We start from the raw sequence: 26,567 nt of genomic DNA, 5'->3' as shown, positions 1-26,567 counted from the left end.
AGCCAATCCTCATCAGAGTCAAAAGTAGTGAGGGCCAGCAACTTCACATTTCTCTGAGGACCTGACCTAGGTCCACCATGTAAGTGCAATTATGAAGAAAGCACAGCAGCGCCTCTATTTCCTTAGGAGTTTGTGAAGATTCAGCATGACAAATTTGTGACCAACTTCTATAGATGTATTGTGGAGGGTATATTGACTGGCTGCATCGCAGCCTGGTATGGAAACACCAACGCCCTTGAATGGAAAATCCTACAAAACATAATGGATATGGCCCAGTCCCTCATGGGTAAAACCCTCCCCACCATTGAGCACATCTACATGAAACGCTGTTGCAGGAAAGCAGCATCCATCATCAAGGATCGCCACCATCCACGACATGTGCTCTTCTTGGTGCTGCTACCAGGAACCATCACGTCCTTGAACCAAAGGGGATAACTTCACTCAACTTCACTTGCCCCTTCATTGAAAAGTTCCCACAATCTATCGACGCTTTCAAAGACTCTTCATCTCATGTTTTTGATATTTAATGCGTATTTATTTATTATTATCATTTATTTATTTTTGAATTTGCACAGTTTGTTGTCTTTTAAAAATTGGTTGAATGTCAAAGTCAGTGCAGTCTGTCATTAATTCTGTTATGGTTATTATTCTATGGATTTATTGACTATGCCCGCAAAAAATTAATCTTTTGGGGTTGTATATAGTGACGTAAATGTACTTCGATAATAAATTTACTTTGGACTTTGAATATATTGAATGGTAGCACAGGTTCAAAGGTTTCAATAGCCTGCTTCTGTTCTTATTGTCAGAGTTTCTGTTTTCCTGCTGGAATAAATTTTTAAGAAAGTCTCTGAGCATGGGTTCTGGTGTCTCAATGCAGATTCCAAGATTTACATTGTATTTTCATTTAATCAGTTAGCATGGATCTGTTGAAAGATTAATAGGGGCTTTATTCTGTTAAAGTTCTTCCACATTTTAATAATTTACTTATAAGCCAAATTCTCTGCCAGGTATATTGAATTATGCATTGTTTTAATTCCAACTGATAACATTATTTGTTTCAACTATGTTGACAGCTGGCTGAGCAGTTTTTTTATTGTTACACCAAAAGATTTACTGTCAGGAAAAAGAACCTCTCTACACTGTTTTTCATTTGTTTTAAACCAGTGGAGAAAGAGAGGAACACAGTGCTGTTTTTAATTTTCATTTACTTATTTAGAGATACAGTGCCAAATGAGCCCTTCCCGCACTTTGAGCTGCACCGCCCAGTGGCACCCGACAACCCCAATTTAACACTGACCTAATCATGGGAAAATTTGCAATGACTATTTAACCTACCCAGCACTTCTTTGGACTATGGGAGGAATCCAGAGCACCCAGAGAAAACCCTTGCACTCCATGGGGAGGACAAACAGAAACTCCTTACAGGGGACGCCGGGACTGAACTCCAAACTCCGATCCTCGAGCTGTGGCGCATAGTGGCCGTTATTATTTTATAAAATTACAACATCATTATGAACGTTGTTTACTCTCTGGCACAATTAAAGTTCTACAAACAGCAGCCTGATCTTTTTCAAACTTTTTCACACCAATACACAACAAAGGTTCCTGATGTACAAAATAGGGGGAAATAGATCAGAGATGACATTAGTAGACAGAAGGTGTACAGTGAAAATTTATTCTGTTTTTATTTAGCAAAGTTAGAAATTTAACTGGATCAGTGCAGAAGGTCAAGAAATGGGATTGGGAGAGTTGAGGAAGACTGTACTGTATTTCTGTCTCTATGACTGCTGAAACAATGATATTTTCATAATATTGCTCCTCCTGTAGCAATAGAAGATTTAAAGAGGATTTTCTGCTGCAGACCACTTCCCAGCTCTGGAAGCATGACTATGATGGCACCCTTTTACTTTCAGTAAATAACCTGCTCTACTTGAAATTCACAAACATCTTTTCACTGTGCCAACCCCATCCCAGCTTATTGACTTCCTCAGAAGCCCTGCAACTTTGTAAACTACCTCCTTTCCGAATAGACCCAAGTCTTGGACTTGGCCTTCAGACTGTACCCATAATGACCATGCTAGATGCCCTCAATCTCCAGGCACATTTTCTCCTAAAGCTCTGATCTCCAGCAGCTCCATTCAGGCCCCGATCACTTTCCCCTTCATTTCCCCTAACACCCTAGCACCAGCCCCAGGCCTGGATGTGTGGATTTTCCCATCACTTGGCAAAGAAATATGTGCAGCAAACATACATGGATTAAGACGATGCTGATATTTGTAGTAGCAGGCCCATTACCGAGGGGCTTTTAATGGCACTGATTAACTATCCTTCAACAGAAGTTCAGGAAAACTAGTGTCTGAATTTCTATGGAGAAGAGCAGAATCAGTATCAAGATTTGAAACATTTCTCTCACAATTCTTAAACACTTGAAGCATTATTGGTATTACCTTAATGTTATTATCAACTTATTTTCACCTGGATAATTATTTTATTTGCAAAGCTTAATATATGTTTCAATGGCTTGGAACAGAACCAGTCCACAACAGTACAAAGTTCCTCACAAAGCCTTCAAAAAGTGGTGGGTACCACCCAGTCCATCACAAGCAAAGCCCTCCCTATCAGTGAGTACATTTACATAGCGCACTGCCACGAGAAAGCAGCATCAAGATCCCCATCATCCAGGCTATACCCTCTTCTTGCTGCTGCCATCAGGCAGGAGGTACAGAAGCCTTATGTCTCACACCATCAGGTTCAGGAACAGTGATTACCCTTCACCTATCAGGCTCTTGAACTGGTTTGGCTAACATAATTCACCGCCTCTCTAAAGTGATTCTATGACCTTTAAGTTCACTTTCAAGGACCCTGTATCTGCCTTCAGATTCGATGTCCTGAAGTTAATCACTTCATACTTTTCCATATTGAACTCCATCTGCCACTTCTCAGTCCAGCTCTGCATCCTACCAGTATTCTATTGTAACCTACGACAACTTTCTACACAATCCACCACACCAGTAGCCTTTGTGTCATCTGCAAACTTACTAATACAGCTTGTACTTCATCATCTAACTCATTAATTAAAATCTCAAAGGGCAGAGGTCCCAGAACAGAACTGGTAAAACACCAGTGGTCATCAAGCCCCAGACAGAGTATGCTCCTTCTATAACTAACCTCTCCCTTCTGTGAACAAGCAAATTCTTAATCTATAGAGCCAGGTTTCCTTGGATTCCATGCCTCCTGACTTTCTGAAGGAGCCTGCCATGGAGAACTTTGACAAACACATTACTAAAATCCATATACTCCATATTCACTGCTGTACCTTCATCAGCTTGTTTTGTCACTTCCTCAGTCAGACTTGTGAGGCATGACATGCCGCTCACAAACCCATACTGACTGTTACTAATCACATTATGCTTCTCTAAATGAAGAAATATCACTTGCCACCCTCTACTCTTCTGGTACTATTCCTGTGGCCAGTGAGAACACAATGATTATTGTCAAAGGCACAATCTTTTCCCTCAATTCCTGCAGTAACCTGGGATATATCCCGACTGGCCCTGGGGACTTATCTATATTAATGTTGATCAATGTTCCAACATATCCTTTTTCTTAACGTTGATATGTCCCAGCATATTAGCCTGTTGTACTGTTTCCTCACATTCATCAAGGTTCTTCTTACTGGCAAAATAAACCAAGAAATTCCTCACAGTTGCAGTTACTGATGTATGAGTATGATATCAAGCAGAGTCATTAATGGCTATGATCTTATTAATAGCACCCATAGAAGATCACAAAGGAGCTACCAATGACAAAAGTGATGTAGCTCATTTAAATTCATCCCTGCTGAAAGATCCTGACTCTTTCCATTTAAGCATTAATTTGTCACTTAAAAGATCCTAAGGCTTTTGTGTGCATCCTACTTTTCCATTCCTAACACTAAATCAATTTTCTTACAAATAAAAATGTTCCTGATATTGATTCTCAATTTACATTGCATTCATTTAAACCTAAAGCCAATTGTCCTTCCTACATTGATTAACTATGTGATGCCCAGGTATTCCTTTTACATTGTCTTAATCTGGGGCCTGAGGCCAATTTCAGAAAAAGACATTTATTTGTGGCTGTCTGTGCACAGAACAGTGGCAGCTCCAAATGTAAAGTGTTTTGTTAATGTCCTGAGATTGTGAAAGGAGATGTGTAAGTGTATATCTTCCTTTAATTATCTTCAACAGCTTTAGTTCAGCTCTTGGATATTTCCTGTTAAGAGTGTCAAGCATCTGGGTTGCACAATGGTGGCTACCTGTACTTAATCCAGACTTTAGATGCTGCTTGTATGGAGTTTGCACTGTTCTCCCTGTGACCATGTGGGTTTCCTCTGGGTGCTCTGGTTTCCTCCCACATTCCAATGCATGCTAATTGCTAGATTAATCAGGACTTTAAATTGCTCCTGGTGTTTGAAGAGCGGTAGCAACTGGGACGAGTTGGGGGGAATAAGGGAAGAATAAAAATTGCATTGGTGTTAATGGGTTCTTTACTATGAACGTAGAAGGCCTGTTTCTGTGTTACATGATTCTGTGACTCCATGGCCTTATATATCCATATTTTCCTTATAATTTAGATCTTGGGTACCAGGGGTCAGCTAAATGACCCTCATTTGCATTCCCTCCAGAGCTTCAATTTTTCCTTGTGCCTCTGCAACCAGTAATCAAAGTGTAATCTGAGCAGAATCCAGTGCTTTTGTCTGCTTTGTATTCTATAGTACTAGCTGTGCAGCACAGTATTCTGTTGGTATGCAGTTTGCACCAAAGGCGAAACTTCTAGGCAGAAAGCTTAACTTACTGTGGCAGAACTGAAATCCATCAAAAAATGGCCACGAAACTTTATTGAGCTAATACCTAATTGGAACATGTAAGCTCTGTACTGCATTTACTTATTGTTTTGATTTACAATTTAAATTCTAATTTAGGTAGCAAGCATTATGAGCATGCTAAGATAGTTTAACTCATGATGTTGTCCCATTGGGAAGATCAATCAGATGGTCTTATCTTAATGGAGGTAAATAACAGACAAAAATGCATAATGTTGTATCACAATGAATTTCAAATGCAAATATTGGAGACAAACTAATAGTGTGCTCAATATAATTTTGCTGATTCCTTTTACAATAATGACTCAAGTAATTATAACTATTATTTCCCAGTGATGAAGTGCTGGCTGAGATCAAAGTGAATTTTTTTCTTCTTTGAAGCACAAGGCGAAGTGCAGGAGAAGTTCATATGATCCCTTGACTTCTGCTCTCCAGTAAGAGTGCAGTAGGCAGGACTTTGGTCACAGTTCCACATACCTACTAAGTCCCAAGTCTCAGTTCCAACAAGTGCTTGTTTAAGATTTAGGACAGAATGCATTGTCTTAAGTCCAGCTCTGAATTATTTGGAGTCCTCATACCTCACCAGCATTCTGCCTCACAGCACCTTGTGCAAAGTTAGAGGCTGGTTAATGTGTCAACCAGATTTTTCAGCCTATGGTGAAGGAACCTTTTTTTAACCTCACTGAAAGCTATCCGCAGAGCTGTGAAGAGTTTTAGAATATAGATTAGCTCTCATCCAGCACTGCAGGTTCCACAGGGCTCCAGTTGTGTTCTTCTATAATGAGGCAATTTAACCAATCAAATTTAAGGTTTGTGACATGCAGGGGTTAGAAATGTATCTTCTGTTGTATGTGCTCAATACATGATATGAGCCAGGAGTTGTCCAGAGCTTGCTCCTGAAAATCAGTGTAGTTGAAGCCAATAAAACTAAATTCTAGAAGTGTTCACCGTGTAGATGTTTGTATTTTATTTATATAATGTGTATTTTTAAAAATCTCCAACACAAACTAAATTTTGAAGGAATAAATATCCAAAATTGAAAAATAAAAATTTCTGTGAGTTTACTTGCAGTAATTATGGTTTATTATTCTTTGAAAAGCTCACTTAAGCCTGAATTTGCCAAATCTTTCTCTGCTGTGGTTAGTGGTTAAGTACCCCTACCTCAACCTCGTCAGCTTTTGGTACTGCTGTCTTTTAATAAGACATTGATGTACTGCAAGCACAGCAAAGTAGAAGACTTTTCTAGCTTTCTGACTCTGGGTATTCTGGAAAATGCTTTTCCATTATTTCTTATTAATGCTGAATGTTCTTAGCCTCACAGTAGGTATAAATAACACAAAGTTCAAGTTGGAGAAATATTTCTTTTTCATTTACAGGAACAGATTACTTTTGTTATTTGGTTTCATTCATGCTTGTGCAGCAAACTCATTCTACCCGCGATGTTGACAGACATACATTTCAATATTAAAAGCAACAAGCCTGGAACAACATCTGCTCTTCAGAAAGTATTGGTGCATGATAGGTGTAGAGGAGAAAGGGCTCACACCCTTTGCGACCATCCTGCTGCTGTATAGAGAGCAAGACCTTAGGTAGTGTGCATTGCAGAGAGACATTGTTCAGCAAAATTTACTAAGACCGTTCTGCTGTTGGTTCACTCTTGCAGATGGTGGGATTGGAAGCTATGAGCAGTAGGAAGAGAAGAAGAGGGAATTAAACTCCACAGGACCATTACTAATTGTTTACAAATAAAGGGTACTTTGAATTCTGACGATCAGGGAAGCCATCAGGTGGAGAGGTAGAGCAGAAAATGTTGCAATCAAATACTTGGCTGGAGTGGGGGGCGTGGGTGAAATGATTAGGTCTCTCCGTGGTGATAATTTTGAGATGGAATGGGGGATGATAACTGATCAGGGGAGCAAGTAATATTGACATCTGGGATCTGTTAGTTGGAGAACTAGTAGGTAACAAGTGCAGTGGATAGGGGAGAGCAGATGGACGTTATTTTCTTGGATTTCCAGAAGGCATTCGATAAGGTGCCGTATAAAAGACTTATCCATAAGATAAGGATGCATAGAGTTGGGCGTGATGTATTAGCAGGGATAGAGGTTTGGTTAGCTAATCAGAAAGCAGAGAGTTGGGATACATGGGTGTTTCTCTGGTTGGCAATCGGTGAGTGGTGTGCCATAGGGATCAGTGCTGGGCCCACAATTGTTCACAATACACATTAACTATCTGGAAGTGGGGACTGAATGTAGTGTATCTAAGTTTGCTGATGATACTAAATTGAGTGGAAAAGCAAATTGTGCAGAAGGTACAGAGAGTCTGCAGAAAGATATAGATAGGTTACGTGAGTGGGCAGGGTCATCCACTTTGGAAGGAAAAAATGAAAGAGCAAATTATTATTTAAATGGTTAAAAAAATGTAGCATACTGCTGTGCACAGCGACTTGGGAGTGCTTGTGCATGAATCACAAAAGGTTGGTTTTACAGGTGCAGCAGGCTATCAAGAAGGCAAATGGAATGTTAGCCTTCATTGCAAGAGGGATTGAATTTAAGAGCAGTGAGGTTATGCTGCAACTGTACAGGTTACTAGTGAGGCCCCACCTGGAGTACTGTGTGCAGTTCTGGTCTCCTTACTTGAGAAAGGATATACTGGCTTTGGAGGCAGTACAGAAGAGGTTCACCAGGTTGATTTCTGAGATGAGGGAGCTAGATTATGAGGACAGATCGAGTCTCTTGGGACTGTACTCGCTAGAATTCAGAAGAATGAGAGGAGATCTTATGGAAACATATAAAATTATGAAAAGGCTAGATAAGATAAAGGCAGAAAACTAGTAGGTGAAACTAGAATGTGGGGACATAGCCTCAAGATTCAGGGGAGTAGATTTAGAATGAAGATGAGGACGAACTGCTTTTTCCAGAGAGTGGTGAATCTGTGGAATCATCTGCCCAATGAAGCAGTGGAGGCTACCTCATTAAATATATTTAAGACAAAGTTGGATAGATTTTTGCACAGTAGGGGAATTAAGGGTTATGGGGAAAATGCAGGTAGGTGGAGATGAGTCCATAGTCAGATCAGCCATGATCTTATTGAATGGCGGAGCAGATTTGATGGGCCTGGTGGCCTACTCCTGCTTCTATTTCTTATATTCTTGGAATGGTGAGTGAACAGCAAGAAAGCATTTTAAAGCAGACCTGCTTGAGAAAAGGCTTATAGTTGTACTGAACACAGAAGCAGACTCTGACCTTGACTAAAACTTTCTGTGTGAGCATGGGAATGCAAATAAATTCTCTGCCAGAGGCATCGATGCTTTCCGTCACTTACACACAGAATCTGCAGTAAATTTAGGAAACTGACTAACCTGTGGACAAAAACATGAAACGGGTTCAGATAAAACACATTTGCATTCTGCTTAAATGGCAATGCCTCAAGAAGGCTGCATCCATCACTAAGAACCCTCATCATCTGGATTATGCCCCCTTCTTGTTGCTGGCGTCAGATGATTCAGAAACAGCTTCTTCAAATTTGTCATCAAATTTCTGAATGGCTTATAAACATGACCTCATTATTCCTTATTTTTGAAACATTTTTATATCTTTACAAAACAACAACTTTCACATCCTGTAAATCAGTGATAATGAATTTGATCCTGATATGTCTACTTCTGTAAAACTACTGAAAGATTTTCCATGCCGCAGTTGTGAATCTACTAAAGGCAAGTAAAAGTATTAAAGGTATGTGTCAACAATAGCATACGGAATCGGATTTGAAACAAGAATTATAAACTGCTCAGAATTGTAATCATTACTGGGATTTAAGTTACATCTTAATCCAAGAGCGCCCTTGTTGACACCAAACCTGTTTTTTTTTGTTGTAATGCTCCTGGGTTATGGTCATCTCCCAGCCACAATAGGAAAAGTGACCTAACTCCTGAAATCTACATCTCTTCACGACACACGTGCTTGCAAGAGATATTCTAACTAATTTACTGGGATTGGACATTCTTAATCCACAAAATCACCAAGACTTTTGGAGACAGGAAGCATGAAGTATTATTCTGTGTTTGTTTTAATAAAAGATGTCAAGTCCTTGTTTTTTCCCCCATATCTCCCTTTTGCTCACCAAAGCAAGATTAAATAGATTTCTCCAGTTGATAACTCCTTGGCTGGAATGTATGGCACACCATTGCTTGTTTGACATGCAATGCTGACATTCATCATAAACTGATAACATCATTTGTGGAGTCTGTGGTTTTTAATTGGTCTGGGATAAAATCATGATTCGTAACTAAAAGTACAAGCTTAAATTGTATTCAGTTTGTGTCTATAAATATACAATTTTGACTTATGCTCAGTCATAATCTATTTTCATCTTAATCCATTAATGTCTGAACTACATCCGCTTTATGCTTTTAGTGTTTGTATAAAGTATTTCTTGAATCGGGAATGTTTTTCACTGATCCTGAAATGTAATTGAAGTACTGTAATTAGCAATGAGTGCCTTATTAGAATCAGGGGCATGGTTTTATACTCATGATATATAACCTTGTTCTGCCACAGACAGTTGGGTGCAGATCAATATTATAAAAATAAGTCTCTGAATCCAGCAAAACCAAATGGAAGGTCCACAAGGTTTCATTAAGTTGATGGCATTTGCTTAGGAGTCAACTTAATGTTGCACTAATTGTAACAGATTTCCTTACTTCAGGTACAATTTCATCTATAAAAATGTATCCTTTAGAAACAAAGGGCTGATCTTATAGTGCAGCCAGTTTATCTTGCAAGCACTATTGCAAATTCAGGTCATGAAGCATTGCTTATGGACTTTGCAAATAAATTAATTAGGTAGAAGTTCATAAAGCAAGCTATCTTCAGTGGTAATGGAATTTAGTTTTAAATCAAGGTGACACTATTAGACTTCTAGCATAACCCTGTATAGTTTTATGTTATAGCATTCTAACTCTGTAATTTAGTTATACTTTAGGAACCTATTAAGCAGGAAAAGAGCACATTGATTTGTATAATGAAAATAGTAATGTGCATTATAATTAATAAAGACATCGCTGTGTGCTAAGTTAGTAAGTCTAGACTGGCTCATTTGATAGCAGTCTCACCTAAGGAGTTTATCTTTCTTGATCTATGATATCGGGAACAGTTGGCAGGCTAATCTTTTCACCAGTTCTTAATAACTCAGCCATGATTGAATGGTGGAGCAGATGTGATGGGCCGAATGGCTTAATTCTGCTCTTGTGTCTCATGGTCTTAATTTGCTTTGAGAAAGTGCTGTTGAGCTGCCCCTTGAACTGTAGACTTTCCTGTGCGGGTAATTTCACAGTCCTATTCGGTACATGGAGTTCCAGGATTTCGGTCTGTTGATGATGAAGGAGTGGTGATGTATTTCCAAGTCAGACAGAGTGCAATTTGGAAGAGAACTTGCAGATGGAGGCATTCCAGAGCACCTGCTTCCCTTCTATTTTGTTGTGATAGTGGTTGAAGGTTTGGGAAGTGCTGAGTTTATAGTCATGGGGAGTAATAAGAGTGCCTTTTGTCGATAATACTTGCAGTAGTTTTGACATAGTTGTGGCAGTGGAAGTGAATGTGTGGGGTATTGTACAGATATTAGTCGAGTCTGTTGTTTCTTCCTGGGATCGTGTTGTTGGAGCTGCATTCATCAAAGCAAGTGGGTAATATCTTATTTCCCAACTTCTTTCTTGCAAATAATGAAAAGGTTTTGGTGAGATTGGCAAATTTCTTGCTTGTTGTAGCCACAAGTGTTAAAATTGAAGGTCCATTTAAGTTTATTACAAGGGTGATCGCGAGTATGTTGACAAAAAAGGCAGTCAACTTCTAAGGCCATCGAATATCCAGAGTGAATGTTTAGACATACCTTTGTTGGAGAAATTCAGTGCATGGCACTGACTGTAAGAATGGTGCTGATAGTTTATGCCACCTTATGGAAGTTCATTTTTGAGCTGCCACATTGCTCTCAATGTCAACTTAGCATTGCATTGCTATCACATAACACAACAGTGGTGCCACACAGCACAGTGAAAGGCGTGATCATTGTAAAGACTGGACTTTGCTTCTGCATCGGGATTCGGGTAGCTTGGTCAGTAATGATGCCAGCAGGCCTGACCTAGTAATGGACATTTAAGACCACTTTCAGAGTACTTACTCCTCCCTATGCTCAATGCTACTTCTGTGCATTAATCAGAGCAGGGGAACATTGTGTCATCAGCTGATACTGGGTGCATGTGGCATTTAGTTGGAGGTATCCTTGAGTTTGATTGACTTGATGCCATAAGATTTCTTGGTGTCTGAAAGAAATTCTGAAGATATCTATGACTGCTCCTTTTCAACCATGCTGCCACCATTTCTTCATCATCTTTGGTGAGTCGATCTTTATGGTGATAGAGGTGCGTGGATATTGACTGGAAGTTATGATTCAGTGAGTGTGAAAATATCACATTGTCTGGTTTGCCTGTGGAGCACTTCCCGCAATATAGGATTTTCACGGAATCAATGTGACATTGCTTTGTCCAAATTGGATGCTTTACTATGATCTGTTTTATGCTTTTTAAGTTTAAACATAGTCGTCAGAAGCAATTAGCTAGTTTGCTCAGCTATTGCAGAAGTCATTTGTGAATCAAGTGCATTACTATGATCCTGGTGTCATTTATGGATCAGATTAAATAAGTGTGGTAGATTTCCCAGAGAAAAAAAAAATTAGGAAGTCATCTGCTAGTTCTATGGCAACTGTTACCCGCGTGAGCTTATTTCCTTTTAATACCAAATTAACTCATTATCTGAATTTAGATTTCCCCAGATTTCTATAAATATACTTGCTTTCATTGAGCATGTCTGTAATCATGATTACTACATACACCCAGTGGCCACTTTATTAGGGATACCTGAACACTTCCTTGTTAATGCAGACATCCAATCAGCCAATCGTGTAGTAGCAAAGCAATACATAAAAGCATGCAGACATGGTCAAGAGGTTCAGTTGTTGTTCAGAGCAAACATCAGCATGAGGAAGAAATATGATTTGAGTGACTTTGACCATGCAGTGATTGCTGGTACCAAACAGGGTGGCTTGAGTATCTCAGAAACTGCTGATCTGCTGGCATTTTCACGCACTAACAGTCTCTGGAGTTTACAGGGAAAGATGTGAGAAGTAAAAGGCATCCAGTGAGTGATAGTTCGGTCGGCAAAAATGCCTTGTTAACAAGAGAGGTTAGAGGGGAATGGCAAGACTGGTTCAAGCTGACAGGAAAGTGTCAATAGCTCAAATAAACAAATATTGAAACAGTGGTGTGCAGAAGAGCTTCTCTGAATACACAATGCTTTGAACCTTGAAGAGGATGGGCTACAGCAACAGAAGTAAACACCGGGTTCCACTCCTGTCCCTAATAAAATTGCCACTGAGTGTACATGCTTTTAATTGTGAGCTGCCAGCAATAGTTTCTTTTAAAACGTATCAGCTGGCTTCTGAATGATCAAACCTTGTAGAACTGCCTGTACCATCTGGAGCCCTACAACAGCCAAACCAATGTCTTGTGTCCTGGAACTCTCTGGGATGGTAGCATATGGCCACTGTCATTTAGAAATCTTTGGATTCCTTCACCAAAGACCATTATTTACAGAGTTTAGTACAAAGCATCACTCATATTGAATGTAACTGAAGAGTCAGGTAGCATGAACAGTAAAACAAAGTTCAAAGTAAATTTATTGTCAAAGTACAGATATGTCACCATATCCAACCCTGAGATTCATTTTCTTGTGCCCTGGGAGCAGCTCCCATCATCTACAGAATTATAGCCATAACAGAATTAATAAAAGACCACTCACCTTGAGCGTTCAACCAGATTGCAGAAGACAACAAAAAGTGCAAATACAAAAAAAATAGTAATAATCAATGTATAGAGAACATGAGATGAATGGTCCTTGAAAGTGAGTCTTGAAATGTTCCTTGAAAGTTGGAACATTTCAATAGTTCAGTGGTTCCATTTAATATCACAGAAATGTATGCAATTTGCATCCTGAAATACTTGTTCTTTGTAGACATCCACAAAAACATGCTGGAGCAAGTGAAGTCATCCCCTTTGGTTCAAGAGCCCGATGATTGAGAGATAGTAATTGTTCCTGATCCTGATGCTGTGAATCCTGAGGCTCCTGTACCTTTTTCCTGATGGCAGCAGTCCTGGGTGATGTGGGATTCTGATGATGGTTGCTGCTTTCCTGCAACAGTATTTCATGTAGATTGGCTCGATGGAGGGGAGTGCCTTACTCATGATGGACTGGTTCACATCCAGTACTTTTAGTAGGGTTTTCCATTCAAGGGCGTTCGTGTTTCCATATCAAGTTGTGGCGCAGCTAGTCATTGTACTCTCCACTGCACATCTATCAAAGTTTGTCGAAGCCTTTAGATGACATGATGAATCTTCGCAAACTCCTAAGGAAACACAGGCGCTGCCATGCTTTCTTTGTAATTGCTCTTGCAATCAAATTATCAGCAATAATCTGATTACCTAATCAATAGTTCAATAGTTGGATTTAATATCAGAGAATGTATACAATGTAATTCTTGTATTACATTGGGGGGGGGGGAGACCAACAAAAACAAACAACTGGCTGATTTACAATGTTGAAGTCTGATTTAGTGTTAATATCACGTTTTTCTAAGATATCCAATGCAAGAATCGGCAACAAACTCTCCCCCAGCCTCGAAAGAAAGAGAGGGAGAGTGTAATCTGAGTATAGAGCTCCCAACAGCTGATCAGTTGTTCCCAATGTTCTGTTTTCTCCCGCAATGTTTCAGTCAGCGATACCAGCATAGGATTGGCTCTTCCCCAGAGCCGCACAGTCTCAGAACTCCGACGGTCCGCTTGTCTTCGAGGCTGCGTCCTTGGGATGTTGAAAAACAGCTGGTTGGTGAGCCCCGGGAGCAGCTCCCATCATCACAAAGAACCAAAGTTTGACAGTAGTTTTAGGTCAGGGTCTTCGTCAGAACCCCATCCACCTTGAAAAGGAAAAAGAGAGACATTAAAAGTAGAAATTAAGCTGTGTCCGCAGATGGGCTCCAAAAAGTTGTTGTCAAGTGCCTTCGTAGCTCCGCTCAATCCCTTTTTCCCATGTTGTACACATTGCTGAGAAGGTAGGTCACCCTCAATCATACCCTTCTGTTGTGCAGCTGTGAGATCTGTATCAGCATACGGCAAGTCTTGTGTATCCAGCTCTTCGTAAAGTGGGGAGACTCTGATATCATTGAACAGCAATAAGTCTGTTCACTTCCATTTTCAGGAGAATGACCAATCATACCTTTACATCAAACAAAGAATAAAGGGGGATGGACCTTGCATGCACACAAACAGTGAATAGGCCTTGGTCATTGCAAGCTAAGATCTTTTGATTGTCACATGCAAGAGAAAATCTGCAGATGCTGGAAATCTGAGCAACACACACAAAATGCTGGAGCAACTCAGCAGGCCATGCAGCACCTATGGAAAAAGTGTCGACATTTCTGCCTGAAACGCTGACTGTACTTAATTCCATGGATGCTGCCTGGCCTGCTGACTTCCTCCAGCATTTTGTGTGTGTTCTTCTGATTGTTTCAGCTTTCAGAAATCTTCTCCAATACTGATAACTGCAGGTATTTAAAACAGCGGATGTACATACATTTAAATAATTTTTAAAGGGATTAAACTTTAAAAAAAAGTTTAAATTTTATTCAACTGATGAAGTTAATTGAAAATGTTAATTAATTAAAGTTTAAATTAACAAATCACTGCAATTAATTTTTAATGAATATTGGCAACCCCTTTCAAATGAATGGGTAGATTAAAACTGTAGTCAGTGCGTCTGTGTAGAAAGATCCTACTGATAATATTTCAACTCTAGCACTTGAGCTGTAGCGCTGTAGGGTACAGATCTTCAAGCACATGCCCAGGTACTTTTAAATGAAATGACATAATTTGCCTCCACCACTCCCTTAGGCAGTAAATTACAGTCACCTGCCTCACACTGGGAGAAAATATTTTCCATCATTTCTTTTTGAATCCTTCGACCAGTTACTTTAACCTAATCTCTCCTGAGCATGAGGGGGGCTGCAAAGAGAAGAGCAATCAGGACCGTCACAGAGGCTGCTGAGCAAGCCTCCATACGGCTGTGGATCAAGAGGTGTGACACGTGGACCAATGCTGCTGGGATGCAAGCCAGGGCTTGATCAACCTCGGCTTGATTGTCTGATGTTGAAAGACCCGAAACACCCAATGACCCAGATTATGTCACTGATGATGTGTCCCAGCACATCCGAGGATGTATCTCAGCATCATAAATGTGTGCCCTCTGTTTTTGGCTCCCATTGAACTGTTGAAAAGTCAAGAATGTATTCTGGCCTGTTATCACCACGCACTCTACCTCATTATCAAACATTATTAGGGGTTAAGTCAGACAAACTTCTTATATTTCTATGCAATACACATATGCTCAGTTTACGGTATCCTATGATTAATAATTTAAAATTGTGGAGACTTGTATTTTGTTCTAATATCAAGATGAAAGAATCAGACTCTCTATCCTCACGTAAAACCATGAAGAAGTTACAGTGTATCTTTGACAAGTATTTTTTGCTCAAAACACTGACAGTGAGACCCTTGGTTCCTGAGGAGGATCTCTGATGAATTCATGCTTATTGGTAATATTAAGCAACAGCAGTCAAACTAGCTGAGCTCATGGTAATGACAGTTTTTCATATGTAATCTTGTATGACTTCTTTTAAGATAGAATATGGGATGCAAAGTCGCATATTAAATATTAATAATATTGCTGAGGGCTTAAAACTTTACTTGCTTTTTCATTTAATTTGCATGTACATTGCCTTTTCTTTAATTTTATCATTTATCATTCAGCAATGAACGTCCATCTTACTCCACCCTATCCCTATCTTGCTGAATACAGGATTATCACTGTTTTGTCAGTCACTTTAACTGTAAACCATAGAGGATGTCCTTTCAATATTCTAAACATGCATAATTTTGTATCTCCCTTGAAGACAGCAGCAAAGAAGACAAATTGTATATGTGTCACAGTATCTATGGTTGAGAAAACTCAACAGTCTCATTTGGCTGTTTGTTGAAACGCAATTCATTTCCAACTTTACCATTTGTCACTGCTCACGAAACTGCCTTTCAATTCAGGGCAAACAGTAATGTTTTGAGGAATAGATATCTTCAGGACTTGACTCAACTAATTTCTCTATCTGTCGTAATTCTTACAGATTTCATATGTTCAAGAAAGTTGAGACTGATTATTATCCACTTTAATTGGAAAATATTATTTACAAAAGCTATTAAAATAATTGGAGATGTGGTCTAATTTTTTTTATATATATGGACCAATTATTTGCTGTCGACTTCTGTCTCAGTAACTGTCAGAGGAAATTGTTATGTAGATTCATCTCATCACATCTATCTGTTTAAAGAATTTTTTTTAATATGCAGTGTACACTGTATCTGATAAATCTTTCATACAGGGGAACTTAAAATAGATTGCTTATTAGTAGTATATTATGTTAGGGGATTTTGTGTACCAGGGTATTTACTTGTATAATTTAAATTATTATACAGTGACATTATCCAGAATATTTTATGTGGCTTCTTCCCGATTAGCTGTAATCCCCAGTGAGTGAAATCAAACTGGAATGAGATGCTGCTGCTCATCATTTTCAGATTTACATGGTGCATGCAGCATAAGAACTGGCCTTTGCCCACATTACAAGCCTCCTCCCATCCATTCAAACCCCATCCATTTGTTTAGCTTGCTTTCATTTGAATATGAATTTTGGTTTTTTTTGCCTTAAGCACTCCAACTTAGTGGAAAATTCCACATGCAAGGCACTGTTTTGAGTAAAGTTGTTGATCCTGAATTCCATTTTTCTCATTATTCGCATTCATGTTAACTGCTATATTAGAAAGTGACTGTCAATATACGTACTATTAGGGAGGAAAAGGGGCTATATTATATATTAGCACTTGATGCCAACTACAAGTTCTTTCACTGGATTTGTTTATCTGTATTCTGAATTCTCTACCCAGTGAATGTGCTTGCTCAGTCATTAAGTTTCTTGAAGCTAAGACTGATAGATTTTTTGATACCTGTGGAATTAAGGAATGTGAAATTGTAAAAGAAGGTGCTGAAGTGGAAGATCAGCTGTGATCTAATTGATGGCAGAATAGGCTCAAAGGGCCAAATGGTCTTCAACTGTTCCTGTTTCTGACACTCAGCAATAATCAAACACTGCACTGCAACATCCAGAGACTGTTCTTTCTTGCTGCGCTCCCAAATAAGCAATTACATTTTGTGTGTATCTTGTGACAGTGAGTTAACATTTCATTGACATGGTGTATCATTTCTGTTTGCCTAAAATTGATGACTGTAATCAATTTTACAGGATGCTTTTTCAATGCCTACCTGAATATATGATAGGTTTCCTGAAATGTGTGCATTCAATTTGAGATATTTTTAATGGTTGTATAATTTGTAATTAGGAACAAATCCTGCAACTAATATTTGTGTGTCATGTGCAAATTGCATCCCTTTTCTGGTGTTAGAACCATAGATTGATGTAGCTGAAAATGATAATATCCAGCCAATAACATCCATTCTGATTCTTGGAACAAACTATTCAATTAGCTCTACTCTCTTGCTCTTTCTCTATGTCATTAAAAATTTCTGCCTCGAGTATTTATCCAATTCCTCTTGAAAATTATGTTGAACTGATTATTTTTATTTCCAGGTGGATCGCATTATCTTCTGTGTTTTCTTGGAAAGTGATCATAAGATCTACAAGGAGAAAATGCTTCACCATTTTCCAATAGGTATGTTATTGAAACAAATCTAACTTCATAAAAACAGCTGATTTTTTTGGGTGTACAAATGTGTGCATTTAAATTGATATGAATGAAAGTACTGCAGGAGCTAGAAATATAATATACAAAGGGGAAATACTTGAAACATTCAGCAGGTAAGGCGATAAAGAGAGAGAAACTTAAGTTAACATTTAAGGTAAATGACTTATAATTCACACCTGGGATGAAATTACTATTTAAGAATCTGTTATCATGAAGGGTCTTTGACCTGAAATATTTGCTCTGCTTCTCTTTCCATGACTACTGCATTACTTGTTGAGTCTTTCCAGCATTTTTTGATTTGGTTTGAAATCTGTCCACCTACCTGTAGTTCATGTTGTGGAGAATACTGCATGTTATTATCACTTGAAAATCTCCGTGGTCCAAAGCAACAGTCAAATAGAGCTTTGACCAGCGGCCAATCCTGACATCGGAAGTTTGGAAAGGAGGGCGTCTTCAATCAGGTCCACTGCCCGAGGATAAAATGCAGGAGCAGGTCACAGTAGCATAATAGAGCTTTAACCAGCAACCAATCGGCATTTGGGATTAATTAGTAAGAGCAGATTAGAGGAAGACAGGGGTAAGCACTGCTGCTATCGTTGCAGTGGCCATCATCTGAGTGGACATAGTCAAGGTGGTGATCTTAAGGCTTTAGATCTTTGAGTCTTCTGTGAAGAGAGGCTTCACTCAGAGAAAGCAAGGGGAAAAAAGCTCAATTTTTTTTTCTTCTCTTCCTTATATCTGCTCAGCTAGGACAGTAGAGATGCCAGGCAGGATAGTGAAATGCTCCTCTTGTGGGATGTGGGAAGGCAGGGAGACCCCCAGACTACTTCTGTGAGAAGTGTATCTAGCTGTAGCTTCTACCAAACCGCATTAAGCATTGGGAGCTGGAACTCAATGAACTCCGGATCATTCGGGAGACTGGAAGAGTGAGAGATAGGACATATGGGGAGGTAGTTACACCCTTGGTGCAAGACACAGGAAACTGAGTGACAGTCAGGAAGGGGAAAGGGAAACAATGCAGAGTACTCCTGAGGCCATCCCCCTCAACAACAGGAAAATCATTTTGGATACTGTCAGGGGGCAGAGAATGACCTAACGGAGGTCGGGTCTCTGGCACTGCCTCTGTGACTCAAATGGGAAGTGGGCGAAGCGGCGTGCCGTGGTGATTGTGGATTCATTAGTTAGGGGAACAGAAAGGAGGTTCTGTGGGTGAGAAAGATTCCTGAATGGTATGTTGACTCCTGGGTGCCAGGGTCTGGGATATTTCAGACTGAGTCCTCGGTATTGTTAAGTAGGAGGTTGAACAGCCAGATGTCATGGTCCATGTAGGTACTAATGACATGAGTGGGACAAGTGACGAGGTTCAGCATAGGGAGTTCATGGAGTTAGGTGCGAAGTTAAAGGGCAGGACCTCCAGCGTTGTGATGTCGGAATGGCTACCCATGCGATGTGATAGTGAGGCTAGAACTAGGAAGATTATACAGTTTAATATGTGGCTAAGGAGTTGTGTAGGAGGGAGGGCATAAGATTTTTGGATGATTGGGCTCTCTTCCAGGGAAGGTGGAACCTGTGCAGAAGCAATGGTTTGCACCTGAACTGGAGTGGGACTAATATCCTAGCAGGAAGATTTGTTAAAGCTGCACAGTGGGGTTTAAACCAGATTGCCAGAATAGTTAGTGGAGAAGTTGCTGGGGCCGAAGTAGGTAAGACTTCAGTCAAAGTTAGGAATCAAAAGGTTGAGAATGGTGCGACTAGCATCCTGAGCTACCTGTATTTAAATGAAAGAAGTATCGTAGGAAAGGCAAATAATAGTGCTGAAGACGAGGTAGCTGGTTTACAAACAGAGGCAATGTGTAGTGAGGATAAAGCATTGATAGGGTAAAATTGCAGTCAACAAGATGAGATGCAATGTGAAAGGTGGACAAAATTGAAAAGGGTGAATACAAGACTAAAGGTGTTGCATCTGAATGCACGCAGTATTTGGAATTAGGTAGGTGAACTTGCAGCACAGTTGCAGATTCACAGGTATGATGTAGTAGGCATTACCAAATCATGGCTGAAAGATTACAGCTGAGAACTTAATGTCCAAAGATACACATTGTAGCAAAAGGATTGGCAGGAAGACAGAGGGGGTTCTGTTGGAATAAAATGAAATCAAATAATTAGAAATAGGTGACATTTGGTCAGAGGTGTTGAATCATTGTGGATAGAGCTGAAGAGCTGCAAGGGCAAAAAAATACTGAGGGGATTTGTAAGGACAATGTTACAATAGTCATGAGGGACTTCAGTATGCAATTAGATTGGGAAAATCAGGTTGGCACCCGATTCTAGGAAGGGGGAATTTCTGGAGTGCCTACGAAATGGCTTTTTAGAGCAGCTTGCCATTCAACCCAATAGGGGATCAGGTATTCTAGATTGGGTGTTGTGCAGTGAACCAAAACTGATTAGAGGTAAAGGAACCCTTATGGACAAGTGATCATAATATGATCGAATTCACCCTGAAGTTTGAGAAGGAGAAGCTAAGTCAGATGTATTAGTATTGCAGTGGAGTAAAAGGGAATTACAGAGGCATGAGAGAGGAGCTGGCCAGAATTGATTGGAAAAGAACACTGGCAAGGATGATGGCAGAGTACCAATGGCTAACACTGGCAAGGATGATGGCAGAGTACCAATGGCTAGAATTTCTGCAAGCAATTCAGAAGGCACAGTATATATAAATTCCAAAGAGGAAGAAGTATTCTGAAGGCAACATGAGATAACCATGGCTAACAAGAGAAGTCAAAGCCAACATAAAAGCCAAAGAGATGGCATATAATAGAGCAAAAATTAGTGGGAAGTTAGAGGACTGGGAAGCTTTGAAAAACCAACGGAAGGCAACTAAAAAAGTCATTAAAAGGGTAAAAACAGAATACAAAAGTAAGCTCACCAATGGTATTAAAGAGAATATATAAAGTGTAAAAGAGAGGCAAGAGTCGATATCGGACTGCTGGAAAACAATGCTGGAGAGGTAGTAATGGGGACAACAAAATAGCTGATAAACTGAATAAATATTTTGCAACAGTATTCACTGTGGAAGACACCAGCAGTATGGTGAAAGTTCCAGGTGTCAGGGGCGTCAAGTGCGTGAAGTTGACATAACTAGAGGGAAGTTTCTTGGGGAAACTGAAAGGTTTGAAGGAGGAGAAGTCAACTGGACCAGCTGGTATACACTGTAGGGTTCTGAAAGAGGTGGCTGAAGAGATTGTGGAGGCATCAATAATAACTTTCAAGAATCGCTAAATTTAGGAATGGTTCCGGAAGACTAGAAAATTGCAAATGTCACTCTGCTTTTCAAGAGGGGAGAGAGGCAGACAAAGTGAAACTATAGGCTAGTTTGTCTGACCTCAGTGGTTGGGAATATGTGGGAGTCGATTATTAAGGATGTGGTCTCAGGGTACATGGAGACAGATGATAAAATAGGCTGTAGTCAGCATGGTTTCCTCAAGGGGGAATCTTGCCTGACAAATCTGTTGGAATTCTTTGAAGAAATGTTGGCTTTCATAAGTCTAGGGACAGAGTTTAAGAGTTGCGATGTAATGATGCAGCTCTTTAAAACTCTGGTGAGGCCACACTTGGAGTACTGTGTCCAGTTCTGGTCGCCTCACTATCGGAAGGATGTGGAAGCATTGGAAAGGGTACAGAGGAAATTTACCAGGATGCTGCCTGGTTTAGAGAGTATGGATTGTGATCAGAGATTAAGGGAGCTAGGGCTTTACTCTTTGGAGAGAAGGAGGATGAGAGGAGACATGATAGAGGTGTACAAGATATTAAGAGGAATAGATAGAGTGGATAGCCAGAGCCTCTTCCCCAGGGCACCACTGCTCAATACAAGAGGACATGGCTTTAAGGTAAGGGGAGGGAAGTTCAAGGGGGCTATTAGAAGAAGATTTTTTACTCAGAGAGTGGTTGGTGCGTGGAATGCACTGCCTGAGTCAGTGGTGGAGGCAGATACACTAGTGAAGTTTAAGAGACTACTAGACAGGTATATGGAGGAATTTAAGGTGGGGGGTTATATGGGAGGCAGGGCTTGAGGGTCAGCACAACATTGTGGGCCTAAGGGCCTGTACTGTGCTGTACTATTCCATGTTCTATGTTATAAATAACAAGCAGGACAGACAAAGGAGAATCTGTGGGTGTTGAGTGCTTGGTTTTTCAGAACGCATTTGATAAGGTGTCAAACATGGCACTGCTTAACAAGCTACGAGCCCGTGGTATTACAGGGAAGATTCTAGCATGGATAAAGCAGTGGCTGATTGGCAAGAGGCAAAGACCGGGAATAAAGGAAACCTTTTCTGGCTGGCTGCCGGTGACTAGTGGTCTTCCACAGGGATCTGTGCTGGGACCAATTCTTTTTACGTTAAATGTCAATGATTTGGATGATGGAATTGATTGCTTTGTTGCAAAGTTTGCAGACGATATAAAGGTAGATGCAGGGGCAGGTAATTTTGAGGAAGAAGAGAGGCCACAGAAGAACTTAGACAGATTAGGAGAATGGGCAAAGAAATCAGAGTGGATCAGCTCATGATAAAATAGCGGAGCAGACTCGATGGGCCGAATGGCCAACTTCTGCTCCTTTGCCTTATGGTCTAATGGTCTTTGCCTTAAGTATACATAAAGACTTGGCCTCCTCAGCTGCCTATGGCAGAGAATTCCACAGATTACCACACTCTGGCTAAAGAAGTTCCTCCTCATCTCTGTTCCAAAAGGATGCCCCTCTATTCTAAGGCTGTGTGCTCTGGTGCTAGACTCTCCCACCATAGGAAACATCCTCTCCACATCCACTCTTCACTATTTGATAGCTTTCCATGAGGTCAACCCTCATTCTTCTGAACTCTAGTGAATACAGGCCCATGTGACAAGCCATTCAATCCTGGAACCGTCTCCAGCTTCAGCATATCCTTTCTGAGATAAGGGACCCAAAACTACTCACAATACTCCAAGTGAGGCCTCACCAGAACTTTATGAAGTCTCAACATTACATCCTTGCTTTTATATTCTAGTCTTCTTAAAATAAATGCTAATATCACATTTGCCTTCCCCGCCACAGACTCAACCTACAAATTAACCTTTACGGAATCCTGCAGAAGGATTCCCAAGTCCCTTTACATCTCACTATTTTGTATTTTCTGTCATTTAGAAAATAGTCATCCCTTTTTCTTCTTTTACCGAAGTGCGTGACACTGTATTCCATCTGTCATTATTTGTCTTCTGTAGCCTATTTCCTCACACCTGTGTATCCCTCCCTCCTACTTTCACATCGTCTGCAAACTTTGCAACAAAGTCATCAATTCCATCAACCAAATCATTGATATATAATATAAAAAGAATTGATGCCAACACAGACCCCTGTGGAGCACCACTAGTTAGCAGCAGCCAGCCTGAAAAGGATCCCTTTATTCCCACTCTTTGCCTCCTGCTAATCAGCCATTGCTTTATCCATGCTAGAATCTTCCCTGTAATACCACGGGTTCATAGCTAGTTAAGCAGCCTCATGTGTGGCACCTTGTCAAAGGCCTTCTGAAAATCCAAGTATGTTGCATTCAATAAGGTGATAGAGGGCACACAAAATCACTTTAAGCCAGCTCCCTTGGAGATTGTGGAAAGCAACAAATTTGAAACCAGAAACCAAAGATCAGGAGAGGCCAGTAATTATTATTTATTTGTATTGTAGAATCTACGTAAAGTCTGTAAATTTGGCACCTTCCTGACGTGTGTAGTAATTTAACAGATGAACAAATTCAATCTAAATTATTAAACATACAAGCTTTAACTTTTGACCCTGCCTGTAAGATCACCACATCAATGAAGGTGTCTGCAAAATATGCCAGTGTATTTTGGCTAGTGTACCAGTTTTAAGCAGTAACTGTTTCAACTACAGAAGGAAGGGCATGTAGCCTTAGTACTGAAGAATAGGAACAAACGACCTGTGGTAAACCATGTATATATGTTGTAACTCGGTTACCTGTCTGGACACACCCCTCTGCTGACTGCCCCTGTGGCTCCTCCCACAGAGTCCTGTATAAAGGTGTTCGCCTTGCCCCTCCCCCTCAGTCCAGGGGCAGACACTCACTGTGGAGGTCGTATTGTACAGCGAATAAAAGCCTTTCAGTATTTTACCAAACCTCAGTCTTTTGCAGTAATTGAAGATGCTTCAGGACCATAAGCAGGTTACTTGCCTCCTCAGTCCTGACCCTGTCATTCAATATGATCATGGCTGATCTACCTCAGACGTTATATGTTCTTCTGTGCCAACCTCAATTCCCCGATCTTGCAAAAATTTCCTACTTCCTCTTTAAATGCCTCCGATGATGTAACCTCTCAGCCCTTTGTGCTGAAGAATTCTAGAGAATCGCCATTCTCTGCAGCAATAAGTTGCTACTCACCTCGGTTTTAAATAAGTGCTTCAATATTTTGTGGCTCTTTGCCAGAATGTTCACCTGAAGGGATCATAATGCAAGGACGAAACCAATAGTAGGAAGTCACAAAGCAGAGGCTTGCTTATCATTGAAGCTGATGGACAGAGTGAAGAGCAAAGCTTAAACGGCAAATAGGCTGCTAACAGCAGGAATGGAAAATGCAACAAATTTAAAATTAGGGTGAAATAGATGACCTGAATATCGATGTGAACAAGCTTACAGCTGCTGACTGCTTGATAATGGGCAGGGAGAGGTTCATTAAGAAGTTCAGTAAAAAGCCATCAATAAAATACACACTGGGTCTGAAGACATATTCTAGTGAGACCATGAAAAGCTAGTAAGGATGGGTGGATTCTCATGATATAAAAATGTAGATCTACCAGTCATCAAGGAACACAGCATGGAAACATGCCCTTCAGCCTAATTGCAACATGCTAAGTGTGATGCCCATCTAAGCTAGTTCCATTTGCCTGCATTTGACTCATATCCCTCTAACCTTTCCTATATATGTACCTGTCCAATTGTCTTTTAAATGCTGTTGTACCTTCCTCAACTACTTTCCCTGGCAGCTCATTTCATGCACTACCCACTGCATGAAAAAATTATCTTTCAGATCTCTTTGAAATCTTTCCCCTCTTACCTTAAAGCTATGGCCTCATTTTTGATTCATTTTCTCTGTTTATGATTCTATACATCAAGGAGTTCAGCACAGGAACAGGCCGTTTGGCCCACAGTGTTGTGCTGAACCAGCTAAAAAGCAAATTAAAAACACCCAAATACTAATCCCTCCTACCAACACCACATCCATATCCCTGCACCTCTCTTACATCATGTGCATATCCAAACATCTCTTAAAAGCCTCTAATATATTTGCCTCTACCACCACACCAGGCAGCACATTCCCAGCATCCGCCACTCTCTGAGTAAAAAAACTTACCCCTCACATCCCCCTTGAACCTACCCCCTCTCACCTTCGATGCATACCTTCATAAACCTGAGGAGGCAGATACTCTCTGTCCACTCTCTCTATGCCTCTCATAAACTTGCAAACCCCTATTAGATTTCCCCTCAGCCTCCAACGCTCCAGAGAAAACAACCCAAGTTTATTCAGTCTCTCTTCAAAGAAGCCTAAAAGAAGTACAGTATGTTCTGCAAGGGTTAGCATGCGTGAGCATGAAGCACGCTTTTACGAATTACTGTTGGACTATGGAAGTACTCCATTAGAATTACGGGTAGATGGAGCTCATCAGCCTGAGACGGCAGTCCATCTAAGAGAGGGAAAACTCTGATTTCAAACCTCTGTTGACTTGTGGCCACACCCACTCATGAGAAAGGCTTTGGGAGTAAACCTTGAAGATAAATCCAGAGCTGGAGTCCCTAAGGCAGTCTGACGTTGCCTTCAACCTCGTTCTGGCAACTCCTGCGATGACTCTGGTGCCAAGCTATATTGGCCCTTGCCCTTCCCTTGGACAACATCGGTGTCATGGAGAGGGGAGACTTGCTGCATGAGCAACTGCTGGTCTACCATACAACCTTGCCCAGGCCTGCGCCCTGGAACATTCCAGACGCAGATCCATGGTCTTGCAAGACTAACGGATGCCACCACCACCATTAGAAGTGTATAAGTGTCCTTTCACACTACTTTCAGATTACCCCTCAGCCTCCTACGCTCTAAGGAATAAAGTCTTGGTCTGCCCAAGCTCTCCCAGTATCATGGGCCCTCGAGTCCTGGCAAACATTCTTGTAGATCATAGTTAGGAAATAAGCAAAATTGCAGATGCTCTAAATCCGAGCTGGAAACAGAAAATCCTGCAAGTTCTCGGTAGATCTACAATGAAAGAAAAGGAATTAAGATTTAATATTTCTGTTCTTCCATCTGAACATCTATATATCAAGTCAAGTTTCTGAAATTCCAGAACAAACAAGGAAGTATGGAATTTCCAGTCGGGCTTTGAAGATGCTTTTTGAAATTGATCGGAATCAAAGAATTGTAAAGATGGAGAATTAAGGTCAATTTGCTTTTGATTGAATTAGTTATCATATGTTCAAGAATGTTTACAATGAACCCACTCTGTGCTAGTATCTGCAATTTCAATAGGACACAGAAATTTGTTAAGGCTATTTTCAAAGTTTCTTTGAAGAACCGTAACATCCTTAGGGATCCATTGGAGTTCCTGGAATTTGACTGATCAAGAGGGAATGGGAGCATCCACAGTACTGTTGAGATCTCAAGTCTCTTTGGAAATATGCAGGAGCTCAGCAATAACAGTGGGAAGATAATATAACACACCCATGTACTTTCTTCAGTCCCACTTTCATCACCTGTGGCAGAGTC

General features: G+C 40.4%; 1 protein-coding gene across 2 annotated transcripts in view; it reads left to right on the top strand.

Annotated features, from left to right (window-relative positions):
* Positions 1 to 26,567, top strand: part of macrod2 (mono-ADP ribosylhydrolase 2) — a 1,240,168-nt gene that overhangs the window by 1,107,283 nt on the left and 106,318 nt on the right. For both annotated transcript variants that reach the window (XM_063056135.1, XM_063056134.1), the window contains one exon: positions 17,663 to 17,744. In XM_063056135.1, coding sequence (XP_062912205.1) covers positions 17,663 to 17,744 — 82 coding nt within the window. The remainder of the gene's footprint in view (positions 1 to 17,662; positions 17,745 to 26,567) is intronic.

Source organism: Mobula hypostoma, chromosome 8, assembly GCF_963921235.1.
Source record: "Mobula hypostoma chromosome 8, sMobHyp1.1, whole genome shotgun sequence".
NCBI classification, from domain to species: Eukaryota; Metazoa; Chordata; class Chondrichthyes; order Myliobatiformes; family Myliobatidae; genus Mobula; species Mobula hypostoma.
This window is presented reverse-complemented; position numbering and strand designations above follow the sequence as displayed.